Source organism: Mytilus galloprovincialis, chromosome 8 (assembly GCF_965363235.1).
Source record: "Mytilus galloprovincialis chromosome 8, xbMytGall1.hap1.1, whole genome shotgun sequence".
Taxonomy (NCBI): Eukaryota; Metazoa; Mollusca; class Bivalvia; order Mytilida; family Mytilidae; genus Mytilus; species Mytilus galloprovincialis.
In genome coordinates, this window is record NC_134845.1 from 74,002,629 (window position 1) to 74,022,916 (window position 20,288).

A 20,288-nucleotide genomic window follows, 5' to 3' on the forward strand; every position below is an offset into this window, starting at 1 on the left:
CGACATGTTGCAACTAACAATTTAGTAAAGATAATTTGTCGAAAACTTAATGAAAATAAGTGAAAATAAGCCGAAATCAAAATTTAGAATTTGACCTTGACCTTTGACCTTGACCTAATTTTCATTTTTTTGGACCAAGGATCTTAAATCAAAAGACCCTAGGTATCTATCCTTTATAGTTTACCAGTTAGAAATGCATTTCACTTATATCATATATAAAAGGGGGGATAACTCTCATATGGAGTCTCCTGATAGCTTCGGTCAAAATGAAACAGAACATCCTTAGGATGTAACGAGCAATTTGGTAAAATAAATTTGTCGTAATCTTTTACGGTTACGAAGGAGTAGTGGCCACAAGAAAAACAGTGTTCGGGGAGATAACTCTTACAGGGTAAAGTTTTTTGTTACGCGGTGTCAGTTTCAGAAGCGTTTTAACTGTTCGATATCATATACCATATATCTAAGCGACATCTTGGGAAACAAAAAAACAGTGAAGGAAAAAAAATTTGGCGGAAGAAAAAAAAAAATAATTAAAAACCAATTGTTCAAAGAACAATTGAAGGTCTTTCAACCAATAAGGATGTATTTTGATAAGAAAATATTAAGATTCAGTTGAAAATGTCAGTTCCTATGGCTTTATGATGTATAAATATGAATTTCGACCAAAGGTCAAAATCTAGAACGTCCAATTAACCTATGACCTTGACCTCAATTTCAAGGTCATAAACATAGGATCCCAAATCAAAAGACCCTAGGTCTGTATTATGTATGGTTCATGAGTAATATCACTTTACGCATAATTCTAAATATAAGAGGGGCAAAAACTCCCATTTATTGTCTACGCACCCTTCCAATCAAAATTTTTAAGTTACGACATGTCGCAACTAACAATTTAGTTAAAATAATTAGTCGAAATCTTATAAAGTAATTGAAAATAGTGAAAATAAGCAAAAATCAAAATTTAGAATTTGACCTTGACCTTTGACCTTGACCTATATTTCATTTTTTTGGACCAAGGATCTTAAATCAAAAGACCCTAAGTCTCTATCACTTATAGTTTACCAGTTAGAAATGCATATCACTTATATCATATATAAAAAGGGGGATAACTCTCATATGGAGTCTCCGGATAGCTTCGGTCAAAATGAAACAGAACATCCTTAGGATATAACGAGCAATTTGGTAAAATAAATTTGTCGTAATCTTTTACGGTTGCGAAGGAGTAGTGACCACAAGAAAAACAGTGTTCGGGGAGATAACTCTTACAAGGTACAGTTTTTTGTTACGCGGTGTCAGTTTCAGAAGCGTATTATCTGGTCGATATCATTTACCTTATATCTAAGCGATATCTTGTGAAACAAAAAAACAGCGAAGGAAAAAAAAGTTGGCGGAAGAAAAAAAAAAAAAATAATAATAATAATAATAATAATTAAAAACCAATTGTTCAAAGAACAATTGAAGGTCTTTCAACCAATAAGGATCTATTTTGATATGAAAATATTAAGATTCAGTTGAAAATGTCAGTTGCTATGTCTTTATGATATCAAAATAAGAATTTCGAGCAAAGGTCAAAATCTAGAACGTCCAATTAACCTATGACCTTGACCCCAATTTCAAGGTCATAAACCAAGGATCCCAAATCAAAAGACCCTAGGTCAGTAGAATGTATGGTTCATGAGTAATATCACTTTACGCATAATTCTAAATATAAGAGGGGCAAAAACTCCCGTTTATTGTTTACGCACCCTTCCAATCAAAAATTTTAAGTTACGACATGTCGCAACTAACAATTTAGTAAAAAGAATTTGTCAATATCTTATCAAGTTAATGAGAATAAGTGAAAATAAGCCAAAATCAAAATTTAGAATTTGAATTTGACCTTTGACCTTGACCTAATTTTCATTTTTTTGGACCAAGGATCTTAAATCAAAAGACCCTAGGTCTCTATCACTTATAGTTTACCAGTTAGAAATGCATATCACTGATATCATATATAAAAGGGGGGATAACTCTCATATGGAGTCTCCGGATAGCTTCGGTTGAAATGAAACAGAACATCCTAAGGATGTAACGAGCAATTTGGAAATAAAAATTTGTCGGTTTCTTATACGGTTGCGAAGGAGTAGTGGCCACAAGAAAAACAGTGTTCGGGGAGATAACTCTTACAAGGTCAAGTTTTTTGTTACGCGGTGTCAGTTTCAGAAGCGTATTAACTGTTCGATATCATTTACCTTATATCTAAGCGATATCTTGTGAAACAAAAAAACAGAGAAGGAAAAAAAAGTTGGCGGAAGAAAAAAAAAAAAAAATAATAATTAAAAACCAATTGTTCAGAGAACAATTGAAGGTCTTTCAACAAAAAAGGATCTATTTTGATATGAAAATATTAAAATTCAGTTGAAAATGTCAGTTCCAATGGCTTTATGATGTATAAATATGAATTTCGAGCAAAGGTCAAAATCTAGAACGTCCAATTAACCTTTGACCTTGACCTCAATTTCAAGGTCATAGACTAAACATCTCGAATCAAAAGACACTAGTTCCTTAATATGTATGGTTCATGAGTAATATCACTTTACGCATAATTCTAAATATAAGAGGAGCGAAAACTCATGTTTATTGTCTACGCACACTTGCAACCAAAATTTATAAGTTACGACATGTCGCAACTTACAATTTAGTAAAAATAATTTGTCGATATCTTATAAGGTTAATGAAAATAAGTGAAAATAATCCAAAATCAAAATTTAGAATTTGACCTTGACCTTTGACCTTGACCTAATTTTCATTTTTTGGGACCAAGGATCTTAAATCAAAAGACCCTAGGTCTCTATCACTTATGGTTTACCAGTTAGAAATGCATGTCACTTATATCATATACAAAAGGGGGGATAGCGCTCATATTGAGTCTCCGGATAGCTTCGGTCAAAATAAAACAGAACATCCTGAGGATATAACGAGCAATTTGGAAAAATAAATTTGCCGGTTTCTTATACGGTTGCGAAGCCTTAGAGATAACAAGAAAAACAGTGTTCGGGGAGATAACTCTTACAAGGTAAAGTTTTTTGTTACGCGGTGTCAGTTTCAGAAGCGTATTAACTGTTCGATATCATATACCATATATCTAAGCGACATCTTGCGAAACAAAAAAACAGTGAAGGAAAAAAAATTTGGCGGAAGAAAAAAAAAAATAATTAAAAACCAATTGTTCAAAGAACAATTGAAGGTCTTTCAACCAATAAGGATCTATTTTGATATAAAAATATTAAGATTCAATTGAAAATGTCAGTTGCTATGGCTTTATGATATAAAAATATGAATTTCGAGCAAAGGTCAAAATCTAGAACGTCCAATTAACCTATGACCTTGACCTCAATTTCAAGGTCATAAACTAAGGATCCCAAATCAAAAGATCCTAGGTCAGTATTATGTATGGTTTATGAGTAATATCACTTTACGCATAATTCTAAATATAAGACGGGCAAAAACTTCCATTTATTGTCTACGCACCCTTCCAATCAAAATTTATAAGTTACGACATGCCGCAACTAACAATTTAGTAAAAATAATTTGTCGCAATCTTATAAAATTAATGAAGTAAGTGAAAATAAGCCAAAATCAAAATTTAAAATTTGACCTTGACCTTTGACCTTGACCTAATTTTCATTTTTTTGGACCAAGGATCTTAAATAAAAAGACCCTAGGTCTCTATCACTTATGGTTTACCAGTTAGAAATGCAAATCACTTATATCATCTATAAAAGGGGGGATAACTCTCATATGGAGTCTCCGGATAGCTTCGGTCAAAATGAAACAGAACATCCTGAGGATATAACGAGCAATTTGGAAAAATAAATTTGTCGGTTTCTTATACGGTTGCGAAGTAGTAGTGGCCACAAGAAAAACAGTGTTTGGGGAGATAACTCTTACAAGGTAAAGGATTTTGTTACGCGGTGTCAGTTTCAGAAGCGCATTAACTGTTCGATATCATATACTATATATCTAAGCGACATCTTGGGAAACAAAAAAACAGCGAAGGAAAAAAAATTTGGCGGAAGAAAAAAAAAAATAATAATCAGAACAAAAACAATAGGTCTTTCAACTGAAAGGTTGAAAGACCTAATAATCAGAACAAAAACAATAGGTCTTTCAACTGAAAGGTTGAAAGACCTAATAATAATAATAATCAGAACAAACCCTATAGGTCTTTCACCTGAAAGGTTGAAAGACCTAATAATAATCAGAACAAACCCTATAGGTCTTTCACCTGAAAGGTTGAAAGACCTAATAATCAGAACAAAAACAATAGGTCTTTCACCTGAAAGGTTGAAAGACCTAATAATAATTAAAAACCAATTGTTCAAAGAACAATTGAAGGTCTTTCAACCAATAAGGGTCTATTATGATATGAAAATATTAAGATTCAGTTGAAAATGTCACTTGCTATTGTTTTATGATATAAAAATATGAATTTCAAGCAAAGGTCAAAATCTAGAACGTCCAATTAACCTATGACCTTGACCTCAATTTCAAGGTCATAAACCAAGGATCCCAAATCAAAAGACCCTAGGTATGTATTATGTATGGTTCATGAGTAATATTACTTTACGCATTATTCTAAATATAAGAGGCGCAAAAACTCCCATTTATTGTCTATGTACCCTTCCAATCAAAATTTATAAGTTACAACATGTCGCAACTAACAATTTAATAAAAATAATTTTTCGAAATCTTATAAAGTTAATGAAAATAAGTGAAAATAAGCCAAATTCAAAATTTAGAATTTGACCTTGACCTTTGACCTTGACCTAATATTCATTTTTTTTGGACCAAGGATCTTAAATCAAAAGACCCTAGATCTCTATCACTTATGGTTTACCAGTTAGAAATGCAAATCACTTATATCATATACAAAAGGGGGGATAACTCTCATATGGAGTCTCCGTATAGCTTCGGTCAAAATCAAACAGAACATCCTGAGGATATACCAAGCAATTTGGTAAAATAAATTTGTCGTAATCTTTTACGGTTGCGAAGGAGTAGTGGCCACAAGAAAAACAGTGTTTGGGGAGATAACTCTTACAACGTAAAGTTTTTTGTTACGCGGTGTAGGTTTCAAAAGCGTATGAACTGTTCGATATCATATACCATATATTTAAGTGACATCTTGTGAAACAAAAAAACAGCGAAGGAAAAAAAAGTTGGCGGAAGAAAAAAAAAAAAAAAAAAAAAATAATAATAATTAAAAACCAATTGTTCAGAGAACAATTGAAGGTCTTTCAACCAAAAAGGATCTATTTTGATATGAAAATATTAAAATTCAGTTGAAAATGTCAGTCCCTATGGCTTTATGATGTAGAAATATGAATTTCGAGCAAAGGTCAAAATCTAGAACGTCCAATTAACCTTTGACCTTGACCTTAATTTGAAGGTCATTGACTAAACATCTCGAATTAAAAGACACTTTTTCCTTAATATGTATGGTTCATGAGTAATATCACTTTACGCATAATTCTAAATATAAGAGTGGCGAAAACTCCCATTTATTGTCTACGCACCCTTGCAACCAAAATTTATAAGTTACGACATGTCGCAACTAACAATTTAGTAAAAATAATTTGTCGATATCTTATAAGGTTAATGAAAATAAGTGAAAATAAGCCAAAATCAAAATTTAGAATTTGACCTTGACCTTTGACCTTGACCTAATTTTCATCTTTTTGGACCAAGGATCTTAAATCAAAAGACCCTAGGTCTCTATCACTTATAGTTTACCAGTTAGAAATGCATATCACTGATATCATATATAAAAGGGTGGATAACTCTCATATGGAGTCTCCAGATGGCTTCCGTTGAAATGAAACAGAACATCTTAAGGATATAACGAGCAATTTGGAAAAATAAATTTATCGGTTTCTTATACGGTTGCGAAGTAGTAGTGGCCACAAGAAAAACAGTGTTTGGGGAAATAACTCTTACAAGGTAAAGGTTTTTGTCACGCGGTGTCAGTTTCAGAAGCGCATAAACTGTTCGATATCATATACCAAATATCTAAGCGACATCTTGTGAAACAAAAAAACAGCGAAGGAAAAAAAAGTTGGCGGAAGAAAAAAAAAAAAAAAAATAATAATAATCAGAACAAACCCTATAGGTCTTTCACCTGAAAGGTTGAAAGACCTAATAATTAAAAACCAATTGTTCAGAGAACAATTGAAGGTCTTTCAACCAATAAGGATCTATTTAGATATGAAAATATTAAAATTCAGTTGAAAATGTCAGTTCCTATGGCTTAATGATGTATAACTATGAATTTTAAGCAAAGGTCAAAATCTAGAACGTCCAATTAACCTATGACCTTGACCTCAATTTCAAGGTCATAGACTAAACATCTCAAATAAAAAGACACTAGTTCCTTAATATGTATGGTTCATGAGTAAAATCACTTGACGCATAATTCTTAATATAAGAGGGGCGAAAACTCCCTTTTATTGTTTACGCACCCTTGCAACCAAAATTTATAAGTTACGACATGTCACAACTAACAATTTAGTAAAAAAAAATTGTCGATATCTTATAAGGTTAATGAAAAAAGGTGAAAATAAGCCAAAATCAAAATTTAGAATTTGACCTTGACCTTTGACCTTAACCTAATTTTAATTTTTTTGGACCAAGGATCTTAAATCAGAAGACCCTAGGTCTCTATCACTTATAGTTTACCAGTTAGAAATGCATATCACTGATATCATATATAAAAGGGGGGATAACTCTCATATGGAGTCTCCGGATAGCTTCGGTTGAAATGAAACAGAACATCCTAAGGATATAACGAGCAATTTGGAAAAATAAATTTGTCGGTTTCTTATACGGTTGCGAAGGAGTAGTGGCCACAAGAAAAACAGTGTTCGGGGAGATAACTCTTACAAGGTACAGTTTTTTGTTACGCGGTGTCAGTTTCAGAAGCGTATTAACTGTTTGATATCATTTACCTTATATCTAAGAGATATCTTGTGAAACAAAAAAACAGCGAAGGAAAAAAAAGTTGGCGGAAGAAAAAAAAAAAAATAATAATTAAAAACCAATTGTTCAAAGAACAATTGAAGGTCTTTCAACCAATAAGGATCTATTTAGATATGAAAATATCAAAATTCAGTTGAAAATGTCAGTTCCTATGGCTTAATGATGTATAACTATGAATTTTAAGCAAAGGTCAAAATCTAGAACGTCCAATTAACCTATGACCTTGACCTCAATTTCAAGGTCATAGACTAAACATCTCAAATAAAAAGACACTAGTTCCTTAATATGTATGGTTCATGAGTAAAATCACTTTACGCATAATTCTTAATATAAGAGGGGCGAAAACTCCCTTTTTTGGTTTACGCACCCTTGCAACCAAAATTTATAAGTTACGACATGTCGCAACTAACAATTAAGTTAAAAAAAATGTCGGTATCTTATAAGGTTAATGAAAAAAGGTGAAAATAAGCCAAAATCAAAAATTAGAATTTGACCTTGACCTTTGACCTTGACCTAATTTTCATTTTTTTGGACCAAGGATCTTAAATCAAAAGACCCTAGGTCTCTATCACTTATAGTTTACCAGTTAGAAATGCATATCACTGATATCATATATAAAAGGGGGGATTACTCTCATATGGAGTCTCCGGATAGCTTCCGTTGAAATGAAACAGAACATCCTAAGGATATAACGAGCAATTTGGAAAAATAAATTTGTCGGTTTCTTATAGGGTTGCGAAGGAGTAGTGGCCACAAGAAAAACAGTGTTCGGGGAGATAACTCTTACAAGGTACAGTTTTTTGTTACGCGGTGTCAGTTTCAGAAGCGTATTATCTGGTCGATATCATTTACCTTATATCTAAGCGATATCTTGTGAAACAAAAAAACAGCGAAGGAAAAAAAAGTTGGCGGAAGAAAAAAAAAAAAATAATAATAATAATAATCAGAACAAACCCTATAGGTCTTTCAACTGAAAGGTTGAAAGACCTAATAATCAGAACAAACCCTATAGGTCTTTCACCTGAAAGGTTGAAAGACCTAATAATAATAATAATAATCAGAACAAACCCTATAGGTCTTTCACCTGAAAGGTTGAAAGACCTAATAATAATAATAATTATCAGAACAAACCCTATAGGTCTTTCAACTGAAAGGTTGAAAGACCTAATAATAATCAGAACAAACCCTATAGGTCTTTCAACTGAAAGGTTGAAAGACCTAATAATAATAATAATAATAATCAGAACGAATACAATAGGTCTTTCAACAGAAAGGTTGAAAGACCTAATAATCAGAACAAAACCTATAGGTCTTTCCACGGAAAGGTGGAAAGACCTAATAATAATAATAATAATCAGAACAAATTCAATAGGTCTTTCCACGGAAAGGTGGAAAGACCTAATAATAATAATCAGAACGAATACAATAGGTCTTTCAACAGAAAGGTTGAAAGACCTAATAATCAGAACAAACCCTATAGGTCTTTCAACTGAAAGGTTGAAAGACCTAATAATAATCAGAACAAAACCTATAGGTCTTTCCACGGAAAGGTGGAAAGACCTAATAATCAGAACAAAACCTATAGGTCTTTCCACGGAAAGGTGGAAAGACCTAATAATAATCAGAACAAATTCAATAGGTCTTTCCACGGAAAGGTGGAAAGACCTAATAATAATAATAATCAGAAGAAATCCAATAGGTCTTTCCACGGAAAGGTGGAAAGACCTAATAATCAGAAGAAATCCAATAGGTCTTTCCACGGAAAGGTGGAAAGACCTAATTATTTTCTGTGACTGTATCTTACATTAATTTGTAGGATCCTTTACTATAGATAATTGAGCTGATCTGTAACAATAACATCTCCATGCCTAATATATCATGTACTGTAGTACGCCGCTAGATTAAAACTGACGAGGAAAGGTAACACACGGCCACTGAAAGCTTTATTTTTAGAGCCCAGGTGGTCGTGTGGTCTAGCGGGACGGCTGTAGTGCAGGCGATTTGGTGTCACGATATCACAGTAGCATGGGTTCGAATCCCGGCGAGGGAAGAACAAAAAATTTGTTTTATATATATATATATATATATATATATATATATATATATATATATATTGTCAGACAAGCTCACAATTGTGTTTTATACATCAATTTATAATTTGAACTCTTAAAATATGTTCTATTATATTGTATTGTATTTCATTGTATTGCATTGTGTTTAAAATGTATAAATATTTGTTTGTATTGCTTGACCCTTATGGGTGTAATTTTGCACTAAAGATATATATATATAAAAATCTATATTATAGTATAAGTTATCTACGTTCATATCCGTAGATATGGATATTTTAACACCCTGAAGTACCCCAGTACACCATGAGGCGTAGCCGAAGGGTGTACTGGGGTACTTCGGATATGGATATTTTAACACCCTGAAGTACCCCAGTACACCATGAGGCGTAGCCGAAGGGTGTACTGGGGTACTTCAGGGTGTTAAAATATCCATATCTACGGATATGAACGTAGATAACGAATTTATCCCCGGTCTTAGTCCGAATCGGGCGAGTTTTATGAAAATTCGGGTACAAAGTGCGTGAAAACAACGTTTTTTTCATTATCTAAAAACGTTTTTTTGAAATTTGGAAATTTTACATATTTTTTACGGGTTGTAGGGTACAACCTTTGGTAGAACCCTACAGGTAGTCAAATATAAGACGTTTTTAATACGGAGACAAAAAAACTGGATTGAGTCAAATTTGGTGCTCAATGTTGTGAGAGTTACGCCATAGATGATGTGACGTCAACGTGGGTCATTTGCATAGCTAGGTCAGTAGTCCCATTCCTTGAAAATGTGGCAGTCAAGTGATGCATTTAATGGAATGAGTGTAAATGATCGGTATAATAGGACAAAATCGTTAATGAATTAAATATTTAATTACAAACATCACGGATAATCAACAGAATTCAATATCACAAGGAGCAATCATGGAACTAAGGAAAACTTGCGTAAAGTTCCCCGGAATAATGGTTAGCAACGTCCGGGGATATGGGTTAGCAACACCCAGGGGCTATGGGTTTTGTAACGACGTGCGTTAACCAATCAAAATCCTAGATATATACTAAGCCGGGGATAATGATTGTTGAATATTTATGTTCAAAGTTTATTGAAAGTCCCGAAATATTTCATATTGTATTCGTAGTAACTTGAAGTATTATAATGTCCAAGGGAGACAATTTATCATTTTTATTTGCCGGGAAAATGTCTTTTGTCGATAAAGTGATGATTTTAGAGTTATATCGAAAGCTACATAACAGAGACACGAAACCCTTATTTTCTACTTTATTATTCTATAAGTTGTGTTTTTATATTTTGTATAGATTGCATATTTAGTTCATAAATAAGGTTGTGGAAAGCGACAGTTTTCCGCAGGATTTCAGTTTGTTTACAAAATTGTTTGAACATTTTTAATTGACTTTTGAACTTATGTTTTAATTGAATTTAGTTAATTTTATAGTATTTCACACACATACGGAACTCGTGACAGAAGTACACGTTTTTGCTAACAACATGGGTATATTCTTAATTTATTTTATATTTTTCAAAAGAGTTAATACTGTTTAAGGCCCCCAAAAAAAATTGAAATATGTGTGTAACAAGTGTTTCCTATTTCCCTACCTGGTTACCCTACAAGCTTAGAAATAGCCTACCTTAAAGTTTTTATTGTCATTTTTCAAGAATAACCATCTTTATTTACTAACACTATCTCTTGTTTAACACAAGGCGCTAAAAGTCATCAGACCTCGCAGAAACGTCAGTTCGACATTATAAATATAATACATTGTTTTGAAAAGTAATGTATAGTTAGGAAAAAATAAATAAATGTATTTGAAACATAATTTGGCAGTTTTAAAATGAGAAATTAAAGAAAAAACATTTTTTATGTACCTTGTAGTTTTAGGCCTGGTTTTGGACCATAACTTAATTCATGCATTCTATTTTTTTGCTGGCTTGATGGAGTCAAAAAATCGAGACATAGGTATGCTGTTTCCGGCGACGGTGGCAGCGGCGTCAACAATCAAATTATGTATTAGTTTGTAATTAGGTTTAGTTTATGGTGATCCGCTAGTGGCAAGTCAAAGAAATTTGGTATGCAGTTGTATTAGTATTGGCATATTTCCTTCTCATGGAAATTCTTAGGTCCCACCCCTCAGTTATGGTATAATGACTTTGAAATTTTGTTTAGTTTCCATGTGTTAGTTTGTGACTAGGTCAGTTTATGGGGAACCACAAGTGGTAAGTTAATGATAATTGGTATGCAGTTGCATAAGCATTGGCATATCTCATTTCCATGGAGATTATTTGGCCTCGCCCCTCAGTCATTGTCTATCGACTTTGACATTTTTTGTTTAGTTTTCATGTATTAGTTTGTGATTAGGTCAGTTTATGATAATTGCTATCGAATTGTTTTGATATAACACAATATTTCGCAGTATTTTTCAAAACTTATTTTGATATCATCACACAAGTTGACATAGAATATATCCATAAGTATGATATAACGCAAGAAGTCAACAGCAACAACAATTAAAACATATACCTATACCCTTCCGTAATTCTTTGCTATCCAATTGTTGGGTTTGAGACTTTTTTGGTGAAGGTAAACACAGAAAAATGACTTCAAAATTGTTCTTTTCATGTTTTAATTGAACAAATTTTAGTGACCATGCATCATTAATATTTTCAGATAAAGAAAATGGCACGTGAAGCATGCAATGAGGAGTTTCAAAACTTGGCCAAGGCCTATGAACAAGATGTGACCGAAAGTTTAAAGAAATACGAAGTACTGAAAGATTTAGATTTGTTTGTCCTAGACAACTCAATAAGAGAGAGCACAGTAGGTCAGCTTAGAGGTCACACCATTGAAAACAAGTGGAAAGTTTATGACGAAGTTAAAAAATGTGGATTTAAGCATACCATAGTTGCCTCCTTCAACCACAGCACTCGTGTAGATGATGTCTTTATCAAACAACTCGCTGACAGAGGAGAGGATCGTGCAGGCCTTTGGGCTTTCTCAGAAATAACTGAAGGTCAGTTACTTATAAAGTCATTGTTCTTTCTCAGAAATAAGGTTAAATAAAAATATATGTGTGGTTCTAGTAACCCTACCTTCCCTACGTTTTCGCCTCAAAAATAGCCTACACTAAAGATTTTATTGTTTTTTTTCATTAAGCACTGTTAAAGTCAGAATGTTGCTCCCATAGACTCAATTTAAAAAAAAAACCTACCTACCTACCCTAACCCTTTTTCAGATGTAACTGGAACCACACATACTTTTTTATTTGGCCTAACTGAATTTCAGTTACTTATAAAGTCATTGTTCTTTCTCAGAAATAACTGAAGGTCAGTTACTTATAAAGTCATTGTTCTTTCTCAGAAATAACTGAAGGTCAGTTACTAGTACTTATAAAGTCATTGTTCTTTCTCAGAAATAACTGAAGGTCAGTTACTTATAAAGTCATTGTTTTGAATATGTATTAAAAAAAATCAAAGTTGAACAACCGTTAAGCAATCAATGTGTAATAATGAAAGAAATATCACGTAGCCATTACAAAAAAAAACATAAGTCAATGGAGAAAAACAAGACGGACAGAGAGACCATGCTCAGAAATATTTATTACCAGAAAAACTAAAGATGGAGCAACAAACACCCCACAAAATACGAGATGAACTCAGTGCTACAGAAAGATCAACAGCTTTGTCTTTACGTCTTGTAAACTCCAACTTACTCTTGTTTTTGCAAACATTTTTTTTAAATAGTTCTTGAGCAGGATTGACAACGTAAACATCTGTTATATATTTTCCACCGTCACTTTATTCAAAAGTCAGATCAAGCAACAAGGTCAAAATCAGGAACTTGCTGATTCAATAATAACATATTCATGACATTTTTATATGACTTTTTCAGCAATAAAGAAGAAAGTTCCTGACACTGAAAGCATACCTGTAGGTTTAAGGAAAATGAAAGAAGCTGGTCTGTATAACGTTATCTTTGAAATCGATCTTGGAGATTCTACATATGATTTTGACAGCTTCACAACAAAAGAGATGTGCGCATTGCTTAAAAAATGGGTAGACTGGGTTTTTGAAAATTTGAGTACAGAGGCAAAAGTATTCGTAAGTTTCAGAGACCTCCCAGATGCTATGCCAACTGATTCCGAAAGAGTTTTTGAAGTAACTGATTTCCTATGTAAACTACCATTGTTTGGTCTGATGTTTGAGGAACCAAGAGGGCAATCTCTTCCAGAGGAATGTGGAACCTGGGCAAAACATATAAGAAAGGTCATGGATGCCAATAATTTCAATGGTCATCTTTTGGTTCATGTTCACGAGAAATTTGGTTACTGTGATGTTGTAGCTTTGCAGGTATGCCTTTACAACAAAAGTTACATGTCTTAAATTGTCGAAATTTATTGCATGTAACTATATCTCACTGATAATTTGCTTAAAAATTTTCCAAACCTGATCTCGGTAATAAAGTGGCTAAAATGCTTTTTGACCAAATCATGTTAAATTTGTTGGCTATTTACAAAAAGAAAGTAGAGAATTAAATGGCAGGGCAAAATGTCTTTTAAAACAACTATTAAATATATGAAAGTTATCTTTTTTTTTAAATTGTGATGTATTGTTATTCAAATGCCAAAAATGAAGAGAGGCGATAGAGGCAAAGAGACATCCAAACTCCTAAGTCGAAATAATATGACAACGCCATGGCTTCAACCGACACAGACAAACAAATGTACACAAAACACAACAAAGAAAACTATGACCTATGTAATAAACTTATTATATTATTTAACATGTAGGCTAAATTGATTTAAGGATTATATTATACCTATGTGTAGTTTCACTGCTTAACATATGTAAATTTTAGCTAAGTATAAAAATATAGAGATTAATATAAAAAACCATAAATATGGCATTTATCAAATCTCAAAAAACTTCTGGGAACAATAAACGCTACCCCAATATTTATAGACCAATTTAACAAGTGAATAGTCTATCACGAAACTACTTGTTATAAAGATAGTGGGTTTTCTGTTAACTTCTTGTTTGAGGTTTCTACAAAATCATGTTTTCCATGAAATGAAGTTCCTTAAGTTATAAAGGCAACAAGACGTGTCTATCCTTTTTTTAAAATTACTGTTTTTTAAAATCACGTATTAATCAGCCTTGGAAAAGGAGTCATCAATATTAGGTAATCATATTTGTAAACAAAGTTGAATATTTTATTCCATATTCAGGTACTGATGGATGGAGCAAATGGAATTTGGGCCAGTGTTATAAAAGAAGGTGCTGCCATGGGAAACGCCCCATCTATTGTAACAATACTTAATCTAATTAGAATGGGAAACAAAAGAGTGCTGAAAAAGTTTAATTGCACGTATCTCAGAAAAGCAGCAATTAACATGACCAGAATTACCACTGGAGTTGATCCCCACATCAAACAGCCTGTTTATGGTGCACGTGCTCTCGACTTCGTTTTTGATTTGAATCCTGAAGAATTTGATTTTGCAGAATTTTTCGAGGTACAAGCTCCTATTCGAATAACCACCCTTTCATCAGCGGAAATGGTCCAAACAAAGTTAGTCAATTATTTTGGCGAGAACGAAGACTTTACTATAGAGCGAGCCAATCTAATGAAGGAAGTCATGCTAGAAGATTTACGAGCGAACAGGTTTGTTTACATTTTCTATAAAGTATACAACACAGGTTGAAAAAGCAACTACTTCAAAAGTAAGTGCAAATGTGTTTGATACTTAACATAAATTTATCTCATCCGACAGACGATGTTATTTTTAGCTCACCTGGCCGAAAGGCCAAGTGAGCTTTTCTCATCACTTGGCGTCCGGCGTCTGTCGTCGTCGTCCGTCGTCGTCGTCCTGCGTTAACTTTTACAAAAATCTTCTCCTCTGAAACTACTGGGCCAAATTTAACCAAACTTGGCCACAATCATCATTCTGGTATTTAGTTTAAAAATGTGTCCGGTGATCCGGCCAACCAACCAAGATGGCCGCCATGGCTAAAAATAGAACATAGGGGTAAAATGCAGTTTTTGGCTTATAACTCAAAAACCAAAGCATTTAGAGCAAATCTGACATGGGTAATATTGTTCATCAGGTCAAGATCTATCTGCCCTGAAATTTTCAGATGAATAGGACATTTCGTTGTTGGGTTGCTGCCCCTGAAATGGTAATTTTAAGGAAATTTTGCTGTTTTTGGTTATCTTGAATATTATTATAGATAGAGATAAACTGTAAACAGCAATAATGTTCAGCAAAGTAAGATCTACAAATAAGTCAACATGACCAAAATGGTCAGTTGACCACTTTAGGAGTTATTGCCCTTTATAGTAAATTTTTAACCATTTTTCGTAAATCTTAGTAATCTTTTAGAAAAATCTTCTCCTCTGAAACTGTTGGGCCAAATTTAACCAAACTTGACCATAATTATCATTGGGGTATCTAGTTTAAGAAATGTGTCCGGTGACCCGGCCAACCAACCAAGATGGCCGCCATGGCTAAAAATAGAACATAGGGGTAAAATGCAGTTTTTGGCTTATAACTCAAAAACCAAAGCATTTAGAGCAAATCTGACGTGGGTAATATTGTTCATCAGGTCAAGATCTATCTGCCCTGAAATTTTCAGATGAATCGGACATTCCATTGTTGGGTTGCTGCCTCTGAAATGGTAATTTTAAGGAAATTTTGCTGTTTTTGGTTATTACCTTGAATATTATTATAGATAGAGATAAACTGTAAACAGCAATAATGTTCAGCAAACTAAGATCTACAAATAAGTCAACATGATCAAAATGGTCAGTTGACCACTTTAGGAGTTATTGCCCTTTATAGTAAATTTTTAACCATTTTTCGTAAATCTTAGTAATCTTTTAGAAAAATCTTCTCCTCTGAAACTACTGGGCCAAATTTAACCAAACTTGGCCATAATTATCATTGGGGTATCTAGTTTAAAAAATGTGTCCGGTGACCCGGCCAACCAACCAAGATGGCCGCCATGGCTAAAAATAGAACATAGGGGTAAAATGCAGTTTTTGGCTTATAACTCAAAAACCAAAGCATTTAGAGCAAATCTGACATGGGTAATATTGTTCATCAGGTCAAGATCTATCTGCCCTGAAATTTTCAGATGAATCGGACATTCCATTGTTGGGTTGCTGCCTCTGAAATGGTAATTTTAAGGAAATTTTGCTGTTTTTGGTTATTACCTTGAATATTATTATAGATAGAGATAAACTGTAAACAGCAATAATGTTCAGCAAACTAAGATCTACAAATAAGTCAACATGATCAAAATGGTCAGTTGACCACTTTAGGAGTTATTGCCCTTTATAGTCGATTTTTAACCATTTTTCGTAAATCTTAGTCATCTTTTAGAAAAATCTTCTCCTCTGAAACTGTTGGGCCAAATTTAACCAAACTTAGCCATAATCATCATTGGGGTATCTAGTTTAAAAAATGTGTCCGGTAACTCGGCCAACAAGCCAAGATGGCCGCCATGGCTAAAAATAGAACATGGGGGTAAAATGCAGTTTTTGGCTTATAACTCAAAAACCAAAGCATTAAGAGCAAATGTGACAGGAAGTAAAATTGTTCATCAGGTCACGATCTATCTGCCCTGGAATTTTCAGATGAATCTGACAACCTGTTGTTAGGTTGCTGCCCCTGAATTGGTAATTTTGAGGAAATTTTGCTGTTTTTTTGTTATTATCTTGAATATTATTATAGATAGAGATAAACTGTAAACAGCAATAATGTACAGCAAAGTAAGAACTAAAAATAAGTCAGTATGACCAAAATAGTCAATTGACCCCCTAAGGAGTTATTGCCCTTCATAGTTAATTTTTAACAATTTTCTTAAAATTTGAAGATTTTCAATAACATTTTCCACAGAAAGTACTGTTATAGATAGAGATAATTGTAAGCAGCAAGAATGTTTAGTAAGTAAGATCTACAAACACATCACCATCACCAAAACACAATTTTGTCATGAATCCATCTGTGTCCATTGTTTAATATTCACATAGACCAAAGTGAGCGACACAGGCTCTTTAGAGCCTCTAGTTTCTTACTAGACTTGAAAATCTAGTTCAGGAAACTGTAACATGTTGGATTACTATGTGGTATATTCAGTAAAGTTGTGACCTGAAAGATCTTAATATTTTGTATGTGCATAATTTTTTCCAATTTTAATTATCAATTTGCAGCAACGAGTTTGTTTTTTTTAATTTCAGTTTCACAAGCTAGATCCAAATGCATAAAATCATCTCGATAAACAATGAACGTACTAACATATCGTGTTTTTATAAACAGAAATAGTGGCGGATCCAGCCATTTTAAAAGGGGGGTTCCCAACCCAGAGTAAAGGGGTGGTTCCAACTATGTGCTCCCATTCAAATACATTGATCGTCCAAAAAAAGGGGGGTTCCAACCCCCGGACCCCCCCCCCTGGATCCGCAACTGAGAAATATGAAGATGCAGTATGATTGCCAATGAGACAACTACCAATTACATGTTAATTTCTAATAACACAATTTATATTAGGCAAATATTTTCTTTATAATGTACGATTATTGTTTATAAATAATTTTAATCAGTATCTTCACCGGCATTGATTTACTAATATTTCATGAAGAGGAGGGATTTTTCTATAATTCTCCTTTTCATTAGTTTATCCACTATAAAGTCTTTGTAAAAGCTTTGTTTTAAAGACCTGTTGGTTTAGCTTTAAAACCTTTTCCTTGTTTTCTTTTCATTGCGCAATTTTCATCGACCTCACCACAGTTATATCTAATAAGTTCATTGTATTGTAAAATTTGCAAATAAATCCCTAAAATAGAACCACTATAATAGAAAAGCTTAAATGAATTAAAATTACTTTCGAAATGAAAAGTTACAAGGTATAAATAAACCGCGAACACTTCTTCACCACTGAACAAAAACAAATTAAAGTTTGTGTTAGTACTTTTTTATAATTTTTTTTTCTATTTTCACAACTACACAGTTCATGTTTTAATCATATTTAGGAAAGAAGAGTATATGAGTAAATGTGGATTGGCTGTTTTGTTCGATCGATCTGGGGGGAAACTCACAGATGAAATAAGAGACGAAATCGCCAACGATCCAATGAAGACACCACATGGACAAAACCTACTTAAAGAAATCCGTGAAAGATGGGACGAATGGGATCTGAAAGATAAAGTTCAAGGTGATAACCTCTTGGATTATGATTCCTTCTACAATGGTTTCATGGCCCCTTATTTTGCCTGTTACAGATGTAACGATACTAAAAAAGCGTTGCAGGCCCTCGATATGGATATCGACAACTCTGTTGATTGGTCGGAATTCTGCGTCTTTTTGAAATGGGCAATGAAGCAATATCCTAAAACCATTCATACTGCCGATGATTTACTCGAAGTAGCCTTTCGAAAAGGATTAATTCCTTGTATGAGAGATGAAATGCTTGTCAAAAAGTAAAAACGAAAACAGTAGTGTATTTCTAAACCTACAGCAACTTATATTTGTAATAAACCGCGTATATATCCATACTATGAATCTGCTTGCAACTGCTATTAGTATATTGATGTCTATTATGAGTAACACCAATGTGATTATTTCAACACTCTTGAGATATAAACATACATCTGTTTATGGTTAGAAAATTGTTGGTTATTTAAATATATGAAAAAATGTATGCAAAAAGTAAATTCAACATCCTAAATAAACAAAATAATGTAACCAATTGTTCACCTGGAGACATTTCTGCAATAGATTTATTGTATTTAGATTTGCATATTTAGTATATTAGCTTTATTTTAAATAAAGATGATGTGTATTTCGTTTGTTCTGTCAATAAGGTATTGTATGGCAAAAAATTAAATAAAGTAAAAGGTTTTTTGTTGCACGTTCGTTGTTATAGTTGATGTGTTTACCTTGAGGTTTTAGTTTATAACCCGGATGTGTTTTCTCTCAATCGATATATGACTTTCCAACAGCGGTATATTACTGTTGCCTTTATTTAACGAGCTTGTTACTAGTACAGATTTCACTTGTTTAGATGTACTTATATATATTTTTCTGTGACTGAATCTCACGATCTTTTAGAATAGACAATTTAGCTAATCTGCAATCTACCCCATCTTCCTGCCAAATACACCATGTACAACTCTAGATTCTACTGACGACGAAAGGTAACATAGAAAGCATTTTTTCAGCCAAGATTTGAGGTTAATTACTAGATTAAACAATACTTACCGTGGTTAAAGTTGGAAGTTTTTATTTGAATTTTATGTAGTCATAGAATCAATGAAGTGATCAGATGAGAAGCACTAAAGATACATTTTTATGGACTAAATGGGGACACACAACCTATACACGAATGTATGATATGAGCTTTCTAAATGGGGACTACTAATGGCATTTATTTCATGAACTAAATGGGGACACTCAGTATGATATGAGATTTCTAAATGCAGACTTTTCGACTTATCATATCCCAGGAATAGATTACCTTAGCTGTATTTGGCACAATTTTTTGGAATTTTGGATCCTCAATGCTCTTCAACTTCGTATTTGTTTGGCTTGATACATATATTTGATATGAGCGTCACTGATGAGTCTTATGTAGACGAAACGCGCGTCTGGCGTACTAAATTATAATCCTGGTGCTTTGATAACTATTATCAAAGACATTTACGTGGGGGACATTAGTGTGTCAATGGAATGTATCAATATGGGATCATCTTCTGTAATACAAATCAATGGTAGCGGTCTCTATTCAGATGAACTAACTGATGAAAATGAAATTCTGTATACGGACCTTTATTCTGGGAGTCTTTTTTCTAGAATATGGCAGTATCAGCGTTATATTAAAGTTATCTAAGGGTAATAAACTTCAAACATCTCAGTAAAAGAGTTTGGTAACGTTCTTCGCCGTTCCCTACCGAACAACTCATTATTAGTGCTGTATATGAACGTTTGTTATACACTTATGCAGGAATTACTTTTAGCCCGATAATATACTCTTACGAAATACTCTTATCCTGGAAATTTCATTTTTTTCAAATAAATATACTTACAGTGATAACAAGCGGTTCTATTATTTGAGATCGTAAGTTATATTGATGAATTGTATTTTTCAAGCATTTACTATTAATATTGATACAAATTCATTTAAATAATACCGAAATAGGA

The 20,288-nt window shown here is 33.1% G+C and overlaps 1 protein-coding gene across 5 annotated transcripts in view; it reads left to right on the top strand.

The window, feature by feature from the left end:
- Nucleotides 1-18,930, top strand: part of LOC143042553 (uncharacterized) — a 72,434-nt gene extending 53,504 nt beyond the window's left edge. For all 5 annotated transcript variants that reach the window (XM_076214930.1, XM_076214933.1, XM_076214931.1 and 2 more), the window contains exons 2-5: nucleotides 11,762-12,104; nucleotides 12,983-13,440; nucleotides 14,319-14,752; nucleotides 18,122-18,930. In XM_076214930.1, the coding sequence (XP_076071045.1) occupies nucleotides 11,762-12,104; nucleotides 12,983-13,440; nucleotides 14,319-14,752; nucleotides 18,122-18,572 (1,686 nt within the window). In that variant the 3' untranslated portion in view covers nucleotides 18,573-18,930. The remainder of the gene's footprint in view (nucleotides 1-11,761; nucleotides 12,105-12,982; nucleotides 13,441-14,318; nucleotides 14,753-18,121) is intronic.
- Nucleotides 18,931-20,288: the final 1,358 nt, after the last annotated feature.